This window comes from Typopeltis vanoorti, chromosome 10 (assembly GCF_054136105.1).
Source record: "Typopeltis vanoorti isolate ZY-2024b chromosome 10, IOZ_Tvanoo_1.0, whole genome shotgun sequence".
NCBI lineage: Eukaryota > Metazoa > Arthropoda > Arachnida > Uropygi > Thelyphonidae > Typopeltis > Typopeltis vanoorti.
In genome coordinates this window covers 35,411,004-35,434,263 of record NC_143558.1, presented here as the reverse complement: position 1 = coordinate 35,434,263, position 23,260 = coordinate 35,411,004, and the positions used below count along the sequence as shown (strand labels likewise).

Below are 23,260 nucleotides of genomic sequence, written 5' to 3'. Positions count from 1 at the left end.
ACAGACTGAACTTTCTACTTTACCCCTCCACTTGCCAATATTTCATGGAACAGTTTAAAAAAATGGTCTTGGGCTGCCGCTCTACTCAAACCCACAATATAGCTCAGTGGCATAGCTAGCAGGGTGCGAAGGGGAGCAGTCCGCCCTGGGCGGCACTTTTTTTGGAGGTTTTCACGTGAGCCACAATTTTATTTTTCAACGATTCTTTTATTTATGTTAACTTAGTTAATATGTTAATTTTTATTACTTAATTAATTTATTTATTTATTTATGCTTATGGCTACATGAAACTGGTAAGTGAAAAGTACAATCATAATTTCCAGCAACAAATGATGAAAATCTTAACATATAAAAGTTCATTTTACATAAAAAGCACAACCAGCTTTCTAAGTCTTTCCTTTTTTTTTTTCTTTTTTTTTTTTTAAATAAAGCAAGAGTAACTTGTCATAATCAAGCCAGGGACAATTATCATCCTACTGTAACAAGTATGACAAGGCTGCATGTTCTCAGAACACTTCACAACATAAATGTAGCTATATCCTAGGTTTAATTAGAGAGCAGTTGTGTCTTGTGAAAACTTGATCCATTAGAGGGGGGCATGGGAAAGCTGTCTCAATACCCCCCACTTAATAATTAGTTTTTAACAACTATACTTACAACTAAAATAAATAAAATATAAATATAACAAAACTGTTACATTTCCCTATCATACTATAATTCAAATTCTTAAAAATAAAACACATGCCACGGCGATTGAGAACTATTCAGGACGAGTCTATAGAAATTTTGGGAGAAAAAGTAAGAAGAAAAGTGATCGAGCAAGTAAAAGAAGCAAAGTATTTTTCTATGATATTCGACAGCACCCCTGATATTTCTCATAAGGATCAAACTAGCCAAGTTTTACGCTTGGCTAGTTTGATTATGTTCTTTATGTTCGATGGGTCCACGTGGTTAGCCTAGTGGCTATGCTCTTCACAACCATGTGTCCTGGATTCGATTCTCATTGACGACGTGAGGAGCTTAAGGATCTTCCTCAGCCATAACCAAGTTAGCTGGTCTTGGGCGTGGACAGTAGGGTTTTTTCCACCAGTTTATCTGGAGTTTTTCATCCCACAAGCAGGCAAACCGGTCCCGTGAACACACAGGCTACAGTCATAGGATATAGTACGGCAAGGGAGGCAACGGGAAACCACCTTGCTCATAATCATTTCCCTAGATGGTGGCATGTATAGCTATCGCTAAATACTATCAATCAATTATCAATGGAAATAAAGTGAAGGTTGTGGAATCATTTGTTGATTTCATTGAAACAAAAGGTAAAACCGGCGAGAATATTTCGACTATGATTTTGCAAAAATTAGTAAATGATGGAATTGATATTCAGAATTGTAGAGGACAGCATATGATAATACTGCCATATGATAATATGGCTGGTCAACATAATGCTTTTAGAGATGCATCAAGGAAATTAATGGAAAAGTAGAATTTGTAGCATATACATGCAGCTTCTGTTGCTGTGAATTCTGTTATTACTTTTTTTTTTGAACTGTGGAGCATTTGTTCACGTTTTTTTTTCTTCCTCAACCCATCGCTTGGATATTCTGACTTCAGTCACTGGTCAAAGTGTCAAACGTGTAGTAGAAACTCAGTGGGTGCCCTGTGATTGTTGTAAAAAAAAAAACTACTCCAAATCTTAAGTGCTGCTGAACATTTAACTGGTGAAGAAGAAAATAGTTACTGGTCAGATGCTGGTGTGCTGTTTCTTGCGTTACAATCATTTTCCTTCTTGTGCTTTCTTGGCCTGTGGGAATCTGTCCTTCTAGAAATTAACAACACACTAGTCTACCTCCAAACCAAAGGATTGAATATACACCAATGTGACATAAACCTCGAGGCTTTAAAAGCAATTTTAACTGAAAATAGGGATGAATTAGTTAACAATTCAGTAGCTTACGCCAAAGAAATTTGTGATGATCTGGGGATAGTCATGGATCGTCGGTGTAGAAAGAAGAAACTGATGGCAGTTGAAGAATCACGAGATGCTGAATTGTCATACAAAACTGAGTTGAAGAGAGAAATGTTTTTTTTTTTCCCCCCACTGGACAGAGTGATCCAAGAAGTCACCATGTTATTTCAACAGTTTCATATTCTTGCTGAAAATATGTCTTCCTTACTCCATTGAATCTTTTGAATGATAAATACGAATGTCAACTAAATCATGATCACGATGACATTAATAAGGAAGCGTTCCTCGTTGAGAGAAAAAGATTTCAGAATTTTATTCTGTTTGCTGCTACGCAAGATGAAACAGAGACGTGGAAGGACAGTCCTCTTGAACTTTTGCAGTTTATTCTAAAATACAGTCTCGAGAACTCAGTTCCAAATACTGTAATACTACTGCAAATTTTCCTCACAATCCTGTAAGTGTTGCTAGTTGGGAGAGGAATTTTTCTAAATTAAAATTGATGAAGAATTATCTAAAATCTACATTGAGTACCTTGCGTTTAAGAAATCTTGCCATACTGTCTATGGAAGCAACTGTGTGATGAAATAGACTTCAACAATGTCATCAATTTTGCTAACAGAAAAGCAAGAATGTTGGAATTAAAGTTTAAAAATAAACATAGTGTTTTAATTAATTCCCCTATATGTCGTTTTGACTTTTTTTAGTATTTTTGGTGTGTATTGAGAGGGGCGGCAAACTCAGGAATTGCCCCAGGCTGCAAAAGATCTAGCTACGCCACTGATATAGCTATATAGCTGTGTTGGCATCATGTTCTCCATTTAGCAGTGTGGCAGAGATGTGTTAGAAATATTTTCAGCACATCTTAATAGCAGACATCCTAGGATCTTTTGCCATCAAAGAAAAGAAAACTAAATACATCATGAAAATTATGGAAACAAGTACCACATTAGAGTAGAACTTTAGTTTAATATAAACCAAAATAAACACTTGACATTGTGACCCTCACATTAAGGTCATCATCTGAAGTACACACACACACACACACATATATATATATATATATATATATATATATATATATACAAAGAAACAAGCTGTACTACAATGTACATGATATGCTAAAGTTACTGACCAACCATTACAACTATTGGCTTGACCTCTGGTGTAAAAATAAAAATAACACTCTTGATCACACTACACCAAATTGATTGGAAAAGTACTTGTTCTTTACATCATACAAAAACCTGGTATGAATGGAAATTTAAAGAAGCATGTGAAGTTTTGATTAACCACCCTAATCTTAACAATAATGGTGGCATAAAAATCCCAAAAATATGGATGGCACACATTCAGCCAACTTAATTTTCCAGCAAACCCTGACTTTAGGACTCTAAGCAGTTTTCAGCTTTTATCAGCCTCTGTCCATACTGGTTTGTTGTAATCTATATGTATACTTATATAAGTAATTTTTTTTGTGTGAACATGTTGCTCTCCAGCTTAATTTAATTTGTAACCTAATAGATAATAATAACAGGACTCTAGCTTTGATGTAGCAAGTTTTTTTGTTTGTTTTTTTACACCAGAGATCAGACCAATAGTTGTAACGGTTGGTCGGTAACTTTAGCATACCATGTAGATTGTAGTGCAGCTTATTTTTTGTATATATATCTATACTCCAGATGATAATCTTAATGTGAAGGTCAAAACGTCGAGTGTTTATTTTGGTTTATATTAAACTAAAGTTTTACTATAATAAATTTAGTTTAATCCTTTATCCAAGTGTAAACAAAGTTTGCACCTGAAAATATCTTCAGGACTGGGGTAAGGTAGTGCAAGTAGTAAGGTAGTTGCCCTTCCCTTAATGCATAGCAGTATACATGTCCGCAAAAAGATGTGCTTTGCATTATGGGAGATACTGAGACAAGAAGTGATGAGAGCTTGGTCCACCTTTGTTTGCTTACACTTGGATAAAGGATTAAACTAAATTTATTATAGTGTAACCAAGTGAAAAATAAACTTCCTAAAGTTTTACTCTAATGCAGTAGTTGTTTCCATAATTTCCATGATGTATTTTGATCACCGTGTAAGCATGAAGGAAAAGAAAACAAACTCTCTGTCCTTCCTTTATACTCTCATTCATCTACCTAGTGGGTCCTTCTTGGTCTACAGGAAACTTACCTACATCCAGTGAAGATCCTTAAATTTCATTTGATAACACAACAAAGCGATGAATGATATTTATTAAAAAGTCATATATTTCAGTCTGAAAATTACAGATCATCAGTGGCAATAGGGTATTCTGCCTTGTATAGAATTCAAGGTAGAACTAGAACGGTGGACAATAATAAATTTAGCTTAATCCTTTTAAACTTCCAACATAGAACAGTGGACAAATTTAAAACACTTAGAGCTACATGAAGTTCCATATGAAATGGCACAAAAAAAAAAAAAAAAAAAAGAAAGAAAGAAAAGAAAAGAAACAGAGGAAACATAGTATTACTACTTAATTTTGGCCAGCCTGGTTGGCCAAGTGGTTAGCGTATCTGCTCTCCAACCAAAACGCTGCGGGTTCGAATCCCACCATGGGCATGGATGTTTGTGATTGTCTGTTAAAATACTGGTGATGGTGGTCGGCAGTATATGGCATTGGTGTAGATGATGAAAGCAGTTGGCGATTGGTGGAGATGGAGAGTGTTGTAGAGTAGGTGCCCTCCCTCAATGAGTGTTTGGACTCCCTGGAGGTGTTAAGTAATAATAATAATTGTAATTAATTTTAATAGTAATTATTAAAAAAAAACAAACTTATGTGTGATTAGAATAAGAATTTCCCATATTTTTGGAAGTGAGAGGCAGTCATTCCAATTCAAGTTCGGATGATGGAGCAAGGTTTTGGTGCTTTCTTTAAATAAATATTTGAACTTATGGTGACAGCAATGGAGTAAGTGTGTTTCAGACTATATGATATTCTGGTCAGTATCTATTCCATGATGTGCAAGGCCAGTTTTCCCATTAATGATATAGGACTGGTGTTCTTTTCTCCACTAAACATCCAGTTTGTCTGAAATGAAAAGGTGATGTTGACACGGAATTTGGTAGAGGCCAGAAGGGAGCATTTATCTTTAGATGGTGGGAGCCATGATGGCAGTTTGTTGAATGGAATAAACGTCACCACTAGATTATATTTACAGCGATACCTCGACTTACGAACTTAATTCGTTCCTGACCGTGGTTCATATCTCAAAACCCAGTTTTCCATTATATCTTATGGGAAATCAATTAACCCATTCCCAGATTCAAAAATTTAAAAAAAAAAAAATAAATAAATAAATAAATATTCTCAACTAAATGAAGAAAATGCAAAGAAATGGAGGAGTGAGAAGGAGTATTTTTACACTATAAATATGCATTTTGTATACCATTACATATTAATTTTTATTTATGAAATCTTTGGTTTTACATGATTAGTATGAAAATCATCTTCTATTAAACTGTAAAAAAAATCAATTTTCTTGTGGTTGGTTTTGTGGTTCAGGAGTTTTTGATTTGTTGTCACCATTGCTTCTTTTTGTCTTTTAGATGAGGGAGGCTTAAAAAACCTATCCAACGTTGACTGAATCTGTCATTTCCTTAACACCCTTCTAAAGTGATTAATGACATTGTCATTGAAGATATTGGTGGCTCTAGAAACAACACCTTGATTTGGATGCCACTTGTTAACCAATTCTTGCAATTCACTCCAGTGCTGCAAGATTTTTTTACGTCACTTGTTGGAATTGCTCCCTTTTTGTTGCTGTCTTTTTCGTCCTCTGAAGACATTTGCTTTTCCTCCTCATTCCTTTCTTTTTCCTGCTCTCTTCTTAACTCCTGTAGCTCTTCAGTGGTCAGCTCAATTTTGTGTTCCTCTATGTCTGCTTTATCAACTTCCAAATGCATGGTCTTGTCCAGGGAGACAACTGTATCTACAATGTCAATTTTGCTTTCAGGTCCTTCCAATTCAGTTTCTTGGACACAGTCAGGCCATAACTTTTTCCAGGCTGTTTTTAGAGTTCTCACAGAAACATCTTCCATGCATGACTAATAAGACACAAACAATGAAGAATATTGAAGTGATTCTTCCATAACTTCCTGAGGGTTAATTCTGCGTCGGTGATAATTTCAAAACATCTTTGGAAAAGAGCTTTGGTATAAAGCTTTTTGAAGTTGGAAATAACATATTGATCCATTAGTTGTGGGAGTGGTGTGGTATTTGGCAGCAAGAAGAGTTTAATTTGATGAAATTAAACTCTTTTTCCAACTGTGTTAGAGCATTGTCCATTATAAGAACTTTCTCAGAAAGAAACGATATCTACAAGAAAAGGGTCTACCCTTTTCTTGTAGATAACTGTTTCACTGTGGGAGCAAACACCTCTGTCATCCATTCACAGATGAATTGCCTGGTTATCCAGGCTCTGCTGTTACCTCTCTACATAGCACTGAATATGTGCCTGTTAGCTTTCGACTTCATCAGTTTCTGAAATTCTTTCATGAACCTTTCAGCGGCTTCTTTGTCAGCACTAGCACCTTCTCCATGTCTAACAACACTATGGATACCGGTTCTATTCTTGAATTTCTCAAACATCCTTGCTAGCTTTAAACTGATGTCTTTCTACTGCTAGTGGAAGGCAAGTTCTGCGAAAGATCTTTGTAAATAGCTTGTAAATAGATCATGTTTTGAGATACACTATCTCCTTTCAGTTGCATGTCATTAATCCAGATGAGTAGTAAAGTTTGCATTTCTTCCATAACTTTATTTCTTCGAGATGACATGATAGATACTCCTTTGGCCACATCCAGTTCCTTATAAAAATCTGCTTTCTTGACAATTGTAGCTATGGTGGATTTGGACAAGTCATACTGCTTGCACAGATCACTTTGCCTGACTCCTTTCTCATATTTTTCCACAATCTCTTTCTTAATTTCTATTGTGATTTTCTTCTTCTCTTCTTTCTTAGTTTTATTTGGCCCCATGTTGAAAATAATACGCTGATCAGTGAAATGACTCTTTTCTGGTAGATTATTCGGAAAATAAACGTGAAACTACAATAAAACATGTCACTTATAAAAAGAAATACATACAGTACACATATAAATACAAACCTAAAAAAAATCTTCACGAAGTGTATTGTTTGTTTATACAAATACCGAAATAGATACACAAAAAAATAAATACGTGCAGTGTTCGTCGTATTTCGGATAAATACGACGTAGTAACAACAATCATTACACTAGAGACTGTTTAGCACACGCTCAGCTAAACATGCATACATATATGCTGGTGCTGTACTCTGCATTAAGTCTGTTTCTAGTACTAGGGGATAAAGTTAAAAAAAGTATAATGTAAAACAGGCTTTAGTTCATTTGAAAAGAAAAGCATCACAGTTCATATCTCGAGTCTAGGTTCATATCTAGAGGTCAAAATGGTATATGAAAAAAGTTCGTATGTTGAGCAGTTAGTAAGTTGAGGTAACACTGTATTTAAGAATTCTAGAGATTGGTTCCTAGATGTATATGAAATAATTTTTTTTTTATGTATAATGTCACATGGCTTTCATAGTTTTAAATTTATCCATCGTTCTAGTTCTATCTTGTATATGTATTGACTCTGCTGATCCATAATTTTTAGACTGAATTGATATAGAATTGATAGACTGAATAAATATTATTCATCCTTTTCTTATGTTATTGTGTGAATTTTAAGAAACATGGCACATGTATCCTTAAAACAACAATGGAAGATCCATCCAACAGTATGGTGTTACTAAAACATGACTCATAGAGATAGAACCATCTCTTTAGACCATACTAGCCTCACTAGTGCAATTGTTGACATTCATGTGAATTTTTTTTTTTTTTAAGCCATTTTCTTACCTGTCAACAAAACTCTACACTCTTCCTCCTAAACCTAATCCTTTGAAAATCGATCACCATCCCTTACATCCAGGATACCTCAGAAAAAATACCGAGTTATTAAAAAGATATAGCATTTAGACTTCTTTTAAGCCTTACCAAAAATAACTTGCTCTTATTAGCTCATCAAAAGATCCTCTCCATCACTTTGATCATTGTGGCAGCTACAGTATTCCTTGCAAATTGGCATATTTTATTCAAACTGTAAAAACTGCCACTACCTATCTAGATTTATATAAAAAGCTGTCTAATATTTACAACTGCAGCTGCTCTAGAGTTGCAGACCATGCCATTAATTCAGATCAGTGGATTCAATGGGGGAGAAAACCTCTTTATTATAGAGATAGCTTTAAATCCTAGAACTGTTTTTGAATCTGCCGAACTACCAAAAATCTGAAAAACTATTATTGTGAAACTGTCAGTCCAACAGTCATCATCTTATTAACATTCCCATAAAGGGTAGCAGTTAGGAAAGTAGCATTATGTCATTTTGTCCTTGTTTGTGTCCTTCCCTGTGCTTACATGCATATTCTTATCTTCTTAGACAAGAATATATTCATATTCTTGTCTAAGAAGGTGCCTTGATGAACCAAGATGAAATATTGGCTTAGTGATTAAATAAAAGCTAATTAGTTATTATTCCTATACAGTTTCTTTCGTAACAAAAACATGAAGTCATTTAATATGGTTGTATATTAGCTGATTTTATTAACTTCTACAGTATTATGCTTATTGAAATATTACACATGCCTGTTTATATCAAAACACTTATTGTGATGTGCTTCATTAAAAATTTATAAGAAAGTCATTAAAAGTGATTATATAGAATATTATGACAGATGTCAGCTGAACATTTTATAACCTAATTGAAGTTTATGTTTCAACTGGTGAATAACAAACAAGTTTTTGGTATAGAAAACTTGAATAGGTGTAAGTATCTGCATTGTTGCATGTGTGAACTAAAATGAGTTTGGGAATTGATCTAACATAGTTGATTAACTTATAATCGCTATTATGGTCTAGTAAAGTGGTTGTGAAGAAATCAGTGATTGGAAAGAGCAGCCACTCTTGCTACAAGACAGCTTTCTCTAGCTATTGCTAATACTTTACATCAATCTCTAATATCAAAGTATTCTGAAAGCCCTTAACTGCTTGGCTAAGATATATAAATAAGAGAACTTAATTGTCTCTAGAATGAAAATTTGCATATTCTTTATCACTGTCCCAGCTTTAATCTGTTATACCTCTTCCTTCTCTACATATACCCATCTCACATCATTTATTGTTTTTAAATTTTTTTTATTTGGGTTTGAGACTACATTCTGAGTGGTTGTTGTATTTAGTGCTCATGTAAAATTGGTGATTTTTATCAATATCAACAAAACTCTGTTTTATTGTGTTTATGAATTTTATTGAAAGTTTTATTGTGCTTTTTCCTTAGAAAATTAGTGTGTTTATAGTATGTTAGTGTAGATTTTCATGTTTTTATACCATATTTTTATTGAGATATGCAATAATATCTCAATATGAAATACATTTGTAAAATGGCACCAAAAATGCACAAGAAACAGAATGCTAACAAGAATAGCTAAGTGGAGAACAAGAAGGCTTGCTCCCCTGTAAAAAGAATAACAAAGATATTGAAAGTGGATGTTTATTCAGCAGCAAAACAAGTGAGAAACAACAAAGCATGGAATCAGGTAAGTTAGTCTGCAATGAAAATCAGGTAGATAAAGTTGATTGTAAAAGAAAGGATAATATTTGGTATAGTGACAGTATCGTAAAATATCCTACTGACGAGCAGGTTATAACTTTTTTTCCCAGAACAAAAATTAAAAATATAGCATATGCAATATTCAAAAACAGAAGAGCAAAGCAAAAGAGATCATAATTCTAGTAGGTAAGAATGACTTAAATAGCGATAAGTTCAGTATGAGAGAGGGAAGAAGTAAGAGTTGAAGAGTGAGAACGTGAAAATCATAAGTATATTACCTAGATATGATAGAAATGAATTAGAAGAATGGTTATGATGGCAAATGATTCAATGCATAGGCTGTGTAGAAGGATTGGTTTTGCAAGGTTTTGGATATGTGGAGTGAGCTTGAGAGAAGAGTGGATTTGTATGAGAGGGACAGCCTACATTCGAATGCATTTGGTATCAGGAGTCTCAAGAAATTATTAATTGATTATATTGATTATATTATATAATTGATACGAGACCTAACACAGGGAGTCAGAGAAATTAAATCATCATGGGAGGAATGGTGATGATCTGTGTGTAAGAGCCCCAATGTTATGCAGCTGTGTTAATGATGAGAATAGGCAATTATCATGGAAATGATTATGAGGAAAGAACGATTTTATGTTCATCCAGTTCATGCTTATCAAGCACGTGCAGGGATGTCTGCATAAGTAAGACACTAGATGAGAACAGAGATCTGTAGGTTGTCCAGATGTGTCGTGCAGACTACAGAGAAGAGTATACAACAACAAAAAAAAAAAGAGAATGCAATTAACTTATTATATCTGTACATGAATGCTAGAAGTACCAGAACAATGGGGTAGAGTTTGTGTTTGTTGCCTTGGTCAATATATTGGGATTTTAGATTGGAGGCATTAGTGAGATTTGGCTATCAGAAGTAAACATACTAACTGGTATCAAGTGAAAAGGCACAATATTTTTAGGAGGGATAGACAGAATAGGAGAGAAGAGAATTTGCTATTAATGATATTGGATATTGGATAACTTGAATCCAGTTGAGGCCTATGACTGTAATAGTAGTAACACTTTTTTAAGTGGCAGTGAGTTTGAAGCCATCTGGGTGAGGTGGAGTCGAGCAAGAGCAAATGCATAGTGGGGTGTTGTTACAGACCTAGTGGATCAGTTGCTAGTGATGAAGAAATGCATTGCCAAATAAAGATGATGGGTGCAAAACAAGTAATCATAATGGGGGACTTGAATTATCTGAACACTGATTGGGTAGTAGTGAAATCTCATGAGAAGAATGAAATTAAATTATGAATGTCCCATTCATAAACTTATTTTACAAAACATCCATAAACTGGTTTCTTTAGTGATTCAGATACATTGGACAGAGAGAGAGAGTGCGCGTAGGAGAATGTTAAAAATGATATCAGGATTGTGGAATGCTGATTATGAAGACATTGAAAATTGGTAGACTTTCAGACATTAACAAACAGGAGAAAGAGGGGGTGATATGATTGAGACTTACAAACTTTTGAAAGAATCATACAGGATATCAATAAATGAAACATTTTCATTTTATGGAGAGGTGGCAAAAAGATGAGTGGGCATCCTTGAAGGCTGAGAATAAATGCCATCAACAAGGGGTAAGAGGTTGATTTTTCTCTTATAGAGTGGTGCATTATTGTCATGAATTGCCATTAGATATTGTATAAATGAATAAATGAATTCAAGCGTAGATATGACAGCTGGTACAAGTAGTATGGCCTCCCTTGATGAGTCCCTAATTCTCTGGAAATCTCTTAATAATAATAATGAAGTGGCGTTCACTTTGAGAATATGGTATGCTCTTAAATAGTTTTAAGTTTGTGTGTGTGTGAGAGAGAAAATAGAGATGAGAACATAATGTTTAATTTGGGATATTTAATTTAGATATTGGATATTTAATTAAAAATTATTTAATAGCTTAATTGAAGCATATAACGTGTGCCATTCAGAAGAGGAAAAGGAGAAGCTTCTAGTACTCATAAAAGGGATAAACAGTCAGAGGTATGTGCAAATATGATTCTGTTTCAGATACATATGATAAAATGCTGTTAGTAAATAGAGCTTTATGAATTAAGATATAACTTGTGTCCTCCAAAAAACGTTTTTGACTTGTAAGATCCCAAGTTTAAGTAAGAATTACCGTTTAATCAACTAAAAGTTCATACTTAAATGTATTCTGAATTCTCAACACTCATACATGGAATGGTGATAACTAGTTTGATGAAAATTCCCTTATTCTAAACTAATGGTAAAACTAAAGTTTGTTTGTAGCATTGGAAGAAAAGCAACAGTCATCAGCTGATGTTCCAATTCCTTACATTTCTTTCATCTCAGAACCCATTTCCAGAATTCTTAAGAAATACAATTTAGTGGCTACTTTTCTTCTTATCAACAAATTATCAGCATTGTTTCCATCTTCAAAAGATTAACAGTCTCCTCTAGCTCTCCCTGGTATCTACAAAGTTACTTATGACTGTCATCGTCCTTATTTTAGAAAAACTGGATGCTCTGTAGAAAGAGAATACAAGAACACCAATCTTACATTAGTAATGGTAAATCTGACTTGGCACAACATGCTATGGACTGAAACACACTTAAATGATGTCAGTATAATTTGAACACTTGTTTAAAGAAAGTACTGTCCAAAGTTAAAGTAGAACAACCATTTCTCTCCCCTTGCTTAAGATATGGGAAAGTCTGATTTTAATCACACATCAATAATTTTTGTAATAGTTAATGAATTTATCAATATTGCAGTTATACTATTGCATTGTTTTATGTATAACGTTACATGGCTCTTACTTTTTCAAATCAATCCATTATTTGCATTCTACTTTGTAATTAACTATTGTTGCCACTGATGATGGTCTGTAATATTCAGGTTGAAATATAAGACCTAAATAGTATTATCCCTTGTGTATTTTTGTGTTAAAGCAATATTTTTTAATAAATATTACAACCTATTTTTCTATTATAAAACAATTAACTTCCAACATGCATATGATCGAATTATTTGAAATGTTTAGGGACACAAAATCTGCTCATACATTTAATCACCATTATTTTCTGGTGTATAACCTCATGCCCTGTACCTAAATGTTATGGCAGTCGAACACTTAATATATCACAAATTAAGTTCTACAAATTCCTGAATATCAGTATTGTCGGGTTCTTTTCTGTTATCTTCATTTTTAATATGGTTCTACCATTAATGCCATCTGTTAGTTTCCTTAACACTATCATATCTGTAATATCTAGTCTTTGATCACCTGTTTTATTTCTAACCCATCTCTCCAATCTGTATGTTAAAATTGTATGAAGATTGTCCTGTGTACTGTTATATGGTGGCATATAGCATAACATAAAAGCATAACAGTATTTTTTAAGGAAATTACAACATCAACTAAAATATTAACTAAAATAAATTTAATTATCTCATCTCATCTTCTTTTTCCCTCTTTTACCTTGCGGTGTCGAGAGTTAGTTAATCATCGGACCTTAAACCGTTCACAGGATAAGGTGGTCAGCCCTACACTCCATTGTCCATAATGTTGAGTTCTCAAGGCCAGTTTGCCTTCTTTGTGGGATGAAAAACCCCAGGATAAACTGGGGGGGGGGAACCCTACTGTCCACACCCAAGACCGGCTAACTTGGCTATGGCTAAGGAAGATCCTTCATCTCCTCACATCACCGACGGGAATCGAACCTAGGACACTCCTTCCCCAGGCATATGGTTGCAAAGCCACAGCCACTAGGCTAACCATGCAGACTAAATTTAATTAATACTCCCAATATTTCAACAAAGTCAAATTGCCCATCAAGGAACAAATTATAATAATATATGTGCCCTACACTAAGTAATGAGGCTGAAGCATGTCAACTGAGAGAAAGCCTAAAGTTTTAAATGGTGCCTCCCCCCTCCCCAATTGAGCTGGGTGCACTTGGCTGTTGGCTGAAGTACGGAGGATGAGAACTTCCCAAATTTGGGCCAGTTTCGTGCAACCAAATTTCCTGAGGTGTTGAGCATATCCTGTTGCTGGTATCCAAAGCATGGTCAGCATGTCCTGAGGGCTGTAGTGATGGAACAAATATAGCCCTTATGTTCAGCAATTTTGATGCTGACTGTACTGCCTGTTTGGCCATGTAGGATAGTTTACAACTACATGATGCTTGGTAAACACCTGGCAGGTCTAGGAGTTGTGACTGATCTTTGGCAGACTGGATAAGAGATGCTAATTTTTTTATAATATCTGTAAGTGGTTGGAAGGTTGTTCTTTTTTTTTTTTAGGATTATTGTTAGTTTTTCAGATATGCCTTGAATATATGGAATGGTGATAGCTTTCATGTAGTCTGTGTTCTGGAGGGATGGGGGGATGATCTGGGGATGTTAATATTTTTGAATATGATTGGAATTGTAGCCATTGGCTATGAAGGTTTTGTGAATGTGGCAAGTTCCATGGAGATTGCACTATTATCTTTACTAATTAATTTATCCCAGTGATATAAAGTTTTGATAATTCCATACTATTGGAAGTGTGTGGTAGGAGGAGGGGATGATTGTTTATAAATGTATCTAGCAGTATGTGTGGGCTTTTTCTATAAAAACAGAATGTCAGGAATTCCTCAGACTAGCATGTAATTAAGGTGCCTAGGAAGTGGAGACTGTTGTTATTTTCTTTTTCTAATGTAAACTAGATCCTCGGATGTTGATTGTTTAGCTGTGTTAAAAATATTATTATTAAAATTATTATTATTATTAATATTTGACCTCCATGGAGTCAGAGACTCATTGTAGGAGGTACTCACTATTGCATACAATGCTCATCCAACTGCGTCTTAAACTGATTCAATGGAGGGTGATTGGTGAGTGGAACACACTCAGGCAATGCATTCCACTCACCAATCACCCTCCATGCAAAGAATCTGCTTCTCACTCCTTTGCTCACACCCTCCTGTTGAGAGCATCTAGGCCATGTGACTAAATGGAGAACACATCACCAACAAAACATAGCCAAACACTGGGGGGGGGGGGGGGGTATATGAGATAAAGTTTAGAGCTATCTCTTCAAAAATTTCCATAAAATAATTATCCAGGTGGGATGGGGGGGAGAAAGCAGAGAAAGAGATTATGACTGCCACCTCTATTTGTCTGTTGAATTTTCTTTGCAAAACAAAATAGCCTGAGTTCATAGTGAACTCAAACAAGGCCAAAATATTAGAAGGAAATTGCTTGAATGAATAAAGTCTAAAGTGTCTTTAAGTGGACAGCATTGATTAGAGAAGAGATACTGAAACTGAACCATAAAGTCATTGTTTTGGAGTGTGAGGTTTCTATACTGGCCTTCAAGTGGGCTAAGTTTTTTTGTGTGTGAGGGAAGTTACCAGTATATTGAGAAAGCACTTTGGCTAAATATCTGGATAATTTGTATGTTGGTGAACCAGTGGCATTTAAAAATGAGCATAATGGCACATTCCATTTATGGATTTTAGGTAGTCCATATACACTGCTTGGAAACAAGTCAATGGACACCTTCAATATCCATCATATTCCTCCATAAACTGGAGGAATATGATGCTCCCAAATCAGTGCAACTGTGCCCAGGTGAAATGGCTGTAAGAAGAGAACTGATGGAGTTTGAAAGAGGTATTATGATAGTATGCTATGTTGCAGGCCTATCTGTTTGGCAAACTGTTGACAAATCAACAATCAGTGATACTTCTGAGATGTACAATCAGTGATACAGTCAACGGCAAGTGCTACCCGCAGTGAATGATCCACCACCACACTCACCGAACATGACTGTGGGATACTACGAAGGATGATATGTAAAAATCGCCATTCGTTGGCAGACATATTGAATGTAGTTACGAGCATCAACTTGGAACACAAATCTGCACAAAAACATTTAGAAATGAGGCTTACAACATGGGTTTTCATGATAGACCGCAAACATGCAGTGTCATCTTCAGTGGTGCAAAAAGCATGTACAGTGGGACGTGGAAGTGTAAATGTTTCTGTTTCCTTTACACACACACACACACACACACACACACACACATATATATATATATATCCTGGGATGCTTTGACTTATATATATATATCCAGGTGATGCTGCGACAGTGTAATATATCGTCACTTAATTTTTTACATTCCCCTTTTTATACTCTAGATTCCTACCTTCTTATTCTATACTTCTTCTACCCGAGAGCAATGGAAATATTTATTTAGATTTTTCGACTGTGCCATCCATGCCTTGATATGGTGCAAAAAAATATAATACTTCCAGTAGGTTATTAAATCTTTCACAACAAAATCTCTTTATCATCCTCAAATTATCAATTTGCTTTGCAGTCCTGGCCCTTTTTCTTACTATTTATATCAATGTTTCCCGCTTAGGTTCGATTTTTATTTTTTTGAATCAGTGCATTGCAAAAGACAAGAAAATGAGACCAAACCATTATGTACTAATATATAAACAAAATTTAATTACTGATCTAATAGTTACTATACAATACATGAATCAAAACTTCATTCATACAAGAAATTCATTAATCTTGAATAATTACTCAAATGTAATACTTAGTGAACTCTTATATTTTCTCTAATTAAATCTCAGATAATACATCCTGTATCACAAATACTAAATATTATTCACACAGAACAAGAAATTTCTAGGTGCGCATTAACAATCGTAATTAGTCATCAACCATGCACCACACACACATTATATGACTGTTAGATTTTCATCTTAAAGACTTAGTTAATTGACTGACAATCACAGTGGCATATTTCATTCCCTTTGATTAAAACAGCTCTATGATGTGATAATAAGCAATTAAATTAACACACATTAATCAAAGGAAATCTTAATTAGCCCAATCTTTCTTAGGGAAATTAACTACGCTCGCGTTAAACTCAATAATAATTTTTACACAAATCTACGAGCGTTTCATGTACCTTAAACCACTATTTTTCTATGTTAAATAGTTCAGCAGTTCCTTGAGGGGAATTCTCTTAAATCACAAACATCGAGTTTTTACAGAAGCTTGTGTTACGGAACAGTGAATCATGCTACACCTTCTACCAAGCAGATGGACAGGTGTAGCAGATGCCCAGTGAATGTTTCATAGTTGAGTTATGCACAACAGAGTGCATAACCCCAACTATGAAATTTGGAGGTCGCAATTAATGGTGTGGTCCTTGTTTGGCCTCGAACCTCTATTTGTGGTGCCACAAACATTGAACTCTGAATGGTATCTAAAATTCCTACTTGTGGCATTTTTATGGAACTGACCATTGTCTCTTTCAGTAAGACAATGCACCATGTCATAAAGCTGCTACTATAACTGTGTGTTTTGTGGACATGAACATCACCACACTTAACTGGCCTCCACAGAGCCCTGTTCTCTACTCTATTGAACATCTATGGGAGAACTGGAGCATTGGGTGAGGTCAAGGGACATTTGTCTCACAACAGTCCAGGACCTCATTACATGCCTACAGGAAGAATTGTCCAAAATTCCCACTGATCACTATCAGAAAGTATGCCCCATAGGATTTCTGCAATCATCGCAGCAAAAGGAGGCCATTTGGAGAGAAGTCAATGGACACTATGGTGTTCATTGACTTCTTTTCAAGCAGTGTATACTGGAAGGAAATGTGGGTGTAGAGTTACATGGTTTAATTTATTAGTAACTTCAACAGGGCAGGAGGTGACCTTTTTAAGGAGTGTGTGAAGTGATCTGTGTATTGGTAGTGTCATAGTCTAAGCAAAGGTAGGTTGTGTAATCTGTAAGCAAAAAAGCAAGTTTTAATGTGTAATCATGGTAGTTTAGAACTACTGTAGTAGCAGCAGCCTTTCTCTGGTCATATTTAGCAATTACTATTTTATTGTTCTTTTGAATTTCCAGTAGTGTTTTGTATTTTTTATAAGAGAGGTTACATTTTGGAGGTTTTGCTTGTATCAGTACATTGGTAACATCCATTCTGATAGGAATAATTACGTTAATCCCAACATGTCAACCTTCATGTTAAGGTCATCATCTGGAGTACACACACACACACATATATATATATATATATATATATATATATATATATATATATATATACACACAAAGACAAACTATAATACATTTCAAACAGTATGCCAAAATGACAATGATTTGATCAGCCATTATTCTGTTGGCTTGATATTTATTGGGGTGGGGAGGATTCATATAGATAGTTTTAATATGGCAAAAGTGGTGGAGTAATCCATAATTTAACATCAGTATTCTTATAATAGAGTAAAGATCCTAGATTACTTACAGTCCTAATTATAACTAACTCTTAGACGAAAAAGGTTAAGTAGGTAGAATATGTGCCATCCATACTGGAATTCTTCATCATCATCAAATTCCTGCAATGTACCCTCAAGGGGTGTACAGGATGCGATAGTACTACATGAAAAAAAATACATCATTACTAACTTCCTATCTACAATTTTCCTCCAATTCAGTCTGTTACTTGTCAAGACTCCAACATTATCAGATCTTATATTTCTATCGTCTAAGGCACTTTGTACCATATCAATCCACCTATATCTTGGTCTTCCTCTGGGTCATTTTGCTGCCAACCTAGCAAATAACACTTGTTTTGCTAATCTTTCTTCACCCAGTCAGTTTAAGATACCATACCATACCACCTGAGATTAGCTATGCTAATGCATTCCTGGATGCTGACAATGTCAAGTTCTTTCCTAATATCTTCGTTTTTAATATGATATTGCCATTGATGCTCTGTTCACACCTCTAATCTTTCTCAGGATGACTCTCATATCTGTGGTCTCTAGTCTTTGGTCAAGTGTTTTATTTCTGACCCAGCTCTCAGATCCATAAGTTAAAACGGGTTTGAACACTGTCTTGTATACAGCTAATTTAGTGTTCCGACTAATTTCTCTCTTATTCCATATGAATTTATTCAATTGACTTCCCACCATACCAGCTTTTGTTCATTCTGTAGTCTATTTCCATATTTAACTTGCCATCTTCACTAAAAATCATGTCTAAGTGGCGGAAATGTTTTACTTGTTCTAAGTTCTCCATTCACAATGCAGTTGATATTTTCAATGTTTCTGCCTATTTTCATTGTCTTTGTCTTTTTATTGCTGACCTTCATACCATATCTATTACAACAGTTATTCAATTTAGTCAGAGAATCTTGCAGACTTGTAGTGGATTTATTTAGAAGTATAACATCATCCGCATAAAGCAAAGAGCTGATATTAACATCTCCAAATTTGATATCATATTTAATACCACTTTCCTTCATAATGTACATCCTTGTCTCACACCAGATTTAACATTAAACCATCTTCCTGTACTTCCTTCAATTCTAACTGCTGACTTACAACTCAAATAAAGACTAAGTATTGCTTGATATAATGCCCCATTGACACCATATAACTGTAGTGTACTGAATAGCTTCTCTCTTGGCACCTTGTCATATGCCTTTTCCAAATCGACAAAACTTAAATACAGATCTTTGTTATATTCCCATGTTTTCTCGACTATTTGTCGTAAAGTGAAGATCTGATCCTGACAGCCTCTATTTGGTCTGAATCCAGCTTGTTCTTCACCCAGCTTTTCTTCCACAATTCTTCTCAATCGTTTCTCAAGTATACTTGCATAGATCTTGCCAGTAACACTTAGTAGGGAAATACCTCTGTAATTCTCACATTTAGTTTTATTTCCCTTTTTATATATGGGTACTATGAGAGCTCTACTCCAATCATTGGGAATTCGTCCCTCTGTCCAGGCTTTCTGAACTATGCAGTGCAGCCACTGTAAGACTTTTATACCACCATACTTCAGCATTTCTGATCGAATATCATCTACTCCTGCTGCCTTTCCACATTTTAAGCCTTTGATGGCTTTTTCTACTTCAAGTATTAATATGTATTCCTGACTGCATGCCTGGTCTGTGTTTTTTACCACTGTGCTGTCATCACTGCTTGTTTCATTTAGCAGTTTTTCAAAGTAATTACTCCATACTTCAAAGATATCTTTTTCTTCCGTTTTCATATCACCTTTTTCATCTCTAACTCCTTTTACAGCACTCTTTCCATTCCTAAGCTTCTTCAACAACCTCCAGAATATTTTGCCACCTTCTTGATATTTATTTTCTATATTCTTGCCAAAGTCCTCCCATGACTTTTGTTTAGCTAGTTTTACACAGTGTTTAGCATTCTTGCATTTGTCTCTATATTCTCTAAGAGCACAAGCTGACTTATTTGACAGGAACTTTTGGTATGCTTTCTTCTTTTCCTTCACTGCCTCTTTAACTTCCTGTGTCCACCAGGGAGTTCTGATTTTTCTATCCTTGCAGACAACTTCACCACATGCCTCTCTAGCTGAATCAATCAGGGCTTTCTTCAAGGCTGGCCACTGAATCGCCAAGGTTTGATTCCTGTTCTCAAATTCTTTCATTTTTTCTTCAATAATCTTTGTGTATTTTAGTCTACAGTTCACATCTGAGAGCTACTCAACTTTTATTCGATTTAAAACTTTCTTACATGTTATTTTTTTCAATATGAAATTCAATTTTATCCTGCTCAAGACTAAATAGTGATCACTTCCAATTTCAAATCCTCTGTATATGCTGGTGTCCTACACCAGGGAAGAAACATCACTATCAACAATAACATAGTCAATGAGATTTTTCTTATTCCTTGCCTCTTCTCTCCATGTGAATTTGTGTACATTTTTATGTTGGAACATGGTGTTAGTAATAACCAGTCCATGTTCTGAGCAGAAATCCAACAGATATTTCATATTATTATTAGCTTTGCTCTTTCTCCAAATTTTCCCAAAATATTTTTGTATGTCTGACAATCATTTCCTGCTCTGCTATTTAGATCCCCAACAAGGAACCAACTTTTCCTTTTTCATTGTGTCAGTTGCTTTTTCTAAAGCCTCAAAAAATTCTTAAACCACTATTATTGTTAAGATTAGGGTGGTTGATAAGAATTTCACGGGTCTCCTTAAATTCACTCTCTTACCACGTTTTGGTGTGATGTATACAACAGGTGCCTGTCCAGTCAATTCTATAGAGTATTCAGGGCATGATCAGAACGGCCAGATTTACCACAGCTATTAAATTTAATGTGCCGTTTATGTTCCTTTTTTCAGAGAAATTGTGCATCCTGTTTCACCTATATCGGGCAAGTTACAGGTGCAGTGAATACTCCAGTGAAGTAATCCATAATTTAACATGAGTTTTTTATATTCGAGTTAAGATCCTAGATTATTTACAGTCCTAATTTTAACTAACTCTTAGACCAAAAAGGTGAGCCAGCAGAGGAAGTGGATCCTTGGATGAGTTGAATAAGTTCTTTAATTTTGCAAGAAGTTTAAAGGTGGCATTAGGGTTGTATTTCTGTAGTATTCTGTTTATTTTTATTTTTAAGTGGAATCTTGTGAAGACTTTTGTTGATAGTATTTTTGTTGAAGATTTTTCAGGAAAGTATAACTTTTAATTCATGTTTAAGTGCTTGTTCACTGGAGCAAATCTTCAAAGCCCTGATCTTTAGTTTGTTAATGACACCTAGTTTTTGTGTTGGGTAGTGGTAAGAGTTTATGTATATATATTGGCCAGTATGTGTAGGCTTATCGTTAACAGTGAAGGAAAGACTGCCGGAAGGAAGACATACAAAATGTATCCAGAAAAGGAAGTGTGTTCTGATTTTCAATTTCAGTTGCGAATTGTATGCATTAATGGATGCATACAATGCATCCAAGGATCCACTTTCTCTGCTGACCCATCCAGGAGTATACCATATTCATTGCCCCCTGGAATTTGCCCTATATAGGTGGAACAGGATGCACAATTCCTATTTGAAAAAAAAGAACATGAACGGCACATTAAATTTAATAGCTGTGGTAAATCTGGCCTTTCTGATCATGCCTAAATCCTCTACATAGAATTAACTGGAAAGGCACCTGGTTGTTTACATTACATCAAAACATGGAATGAGCATAAATTTAAGGAGGCTTGTGAAATTCTTATCAACCACCCTGATCTTAACAATAATGGTGGTCTAAAAATCCCAAGAATATGGATGGCACATATTCTACCTACATAACCTTTTGGTCTGAGAGTTAATTATAATTAAGACTGTAAGTAATCTAGGATATAATAAATTTAGTTTAATCCTTTATCCAAGTGTAAGCAAACAAAGTTTGCACCTGAAAATATCTTCAGGACCTGGGTAAGGTAGTGCAACACCGGGCAACTCCAAGTTGTCTGGTGTTGTAACTGTAAGTTGGAGTTGCTTGGTGTTGTACTACCTTACCCCAGTCCTGAAGATATTTTCAGGCGCAAACTTTGTTTGCTTACACTGGATAAAGGATTAAACTAAATTTATTAGGGTCTAACCAAGTGAAAAATAAACTTCCAGTAATCTAGGATCTTAACTCTAATATAACAACACCCATGAATTAGGCCACTAATTTTATATCTACATCTTCTGCCAAGAAAGCTATACGATCAGCAAAACAGAGATGAGTTAGAATCTTTCAGTTAATTTTAATTCTGACATTCTTCCAGGTCAATTCATGAAAAATTTACTCTAAAGCAGTTGTAAAGAGTTTGAGAAATATTGCATCTCTGTCTTATTGGAAATTTTTCACTTTTCTTATGCAGTTTAATAACAGAGACATGACTATATATGTATTTCAAGGTTTCTATGTGTTTATTCCACTTAGCTACTATAAACCAGTTATCAACTTGCCATCACTGCCAAAATGTTGTTAATATCTTCTCTTCAATCATATATAGTTTGTACTTTTTTTTTTTCGCTTTGTCACTATAGCTACAAACTTTTTAGTAAAGAAACAAGATTCAAATTATCTCATAGTTAGTGTATGGATAAACACTTTTATATATATATACAGGGTGTTCGGGATAAATTTGACAGTTTCGTAAGGAAAAAGAAAATCTTCTTTGTATCTATTAAATTTAATGAATTGACAAAAAAACATTACAGGCAGAGTTAATTACAATACTATCAACAAGATTTACTCAAAATAACCACCATTAGCATCGATCACAGCTTCAATTCTGCTTCGGAACCTCGAACAAGCTGATGCTACAGTCTCCCTGGGAATGGCCGCAAAAACTGTTTTAATTTTATCCATTAACTGGGCTTTTGTATTACTGGAAGTGCGATTGGTGTCTTTTTCAACTGCGCCCCATACAAAATAATCCATGGGGTTAAGGTCTGGGGAGTTTGGAGGCCAAACATTTGGACTGGTGAAGTCGTAGAAATTTTCAGACAACCATTTTTGACTTTTCCCAGAGGTGTGGCAAGGGGCCGAATCCTGCTGCCATACATACGGCCTACCATTGGCTACCCTTGACTACAGGGCTTGACTACAGTTAGCAACTCCACGAACAAAGCCCGAATTCCAATGCCAGGGTTCTTCAACACCTGTTCCTGCAGATTTGCGAGGAATTCTGCTGTACGAACGCAATCAGATCGTCTGCTAGGGATCTTTCTTCTTGCTACATCCTCGTAGTCACCATTGCAAGTCTCTAGTTCATGCCTGATT

At 35.1% G+C, this 23,260-nt stretch overlaps 1 protein-coding gene across 1 annotated transcript in view; it reads left to right on the top strand.

The window, feature by feature from the left end:
* Positions 1–23,260, top strand: part of mus81 (mus81 structure-specific endonuclease subunit) — a 135,952-nt gene that overhangs the window by 98,149 nt on the left and 14,543 nt on the right. Inside the window, exon 10 of the mRNA XM_090399263.1 lies at positions 11,583–11,666. Coding sequence (XP_090255389.1) covers positions 11,583–11,666 — 84 coding nt within the window. The remainder of the gene's footprint in view (positions 1–11,582; positions 11,667–23,260) is intronic.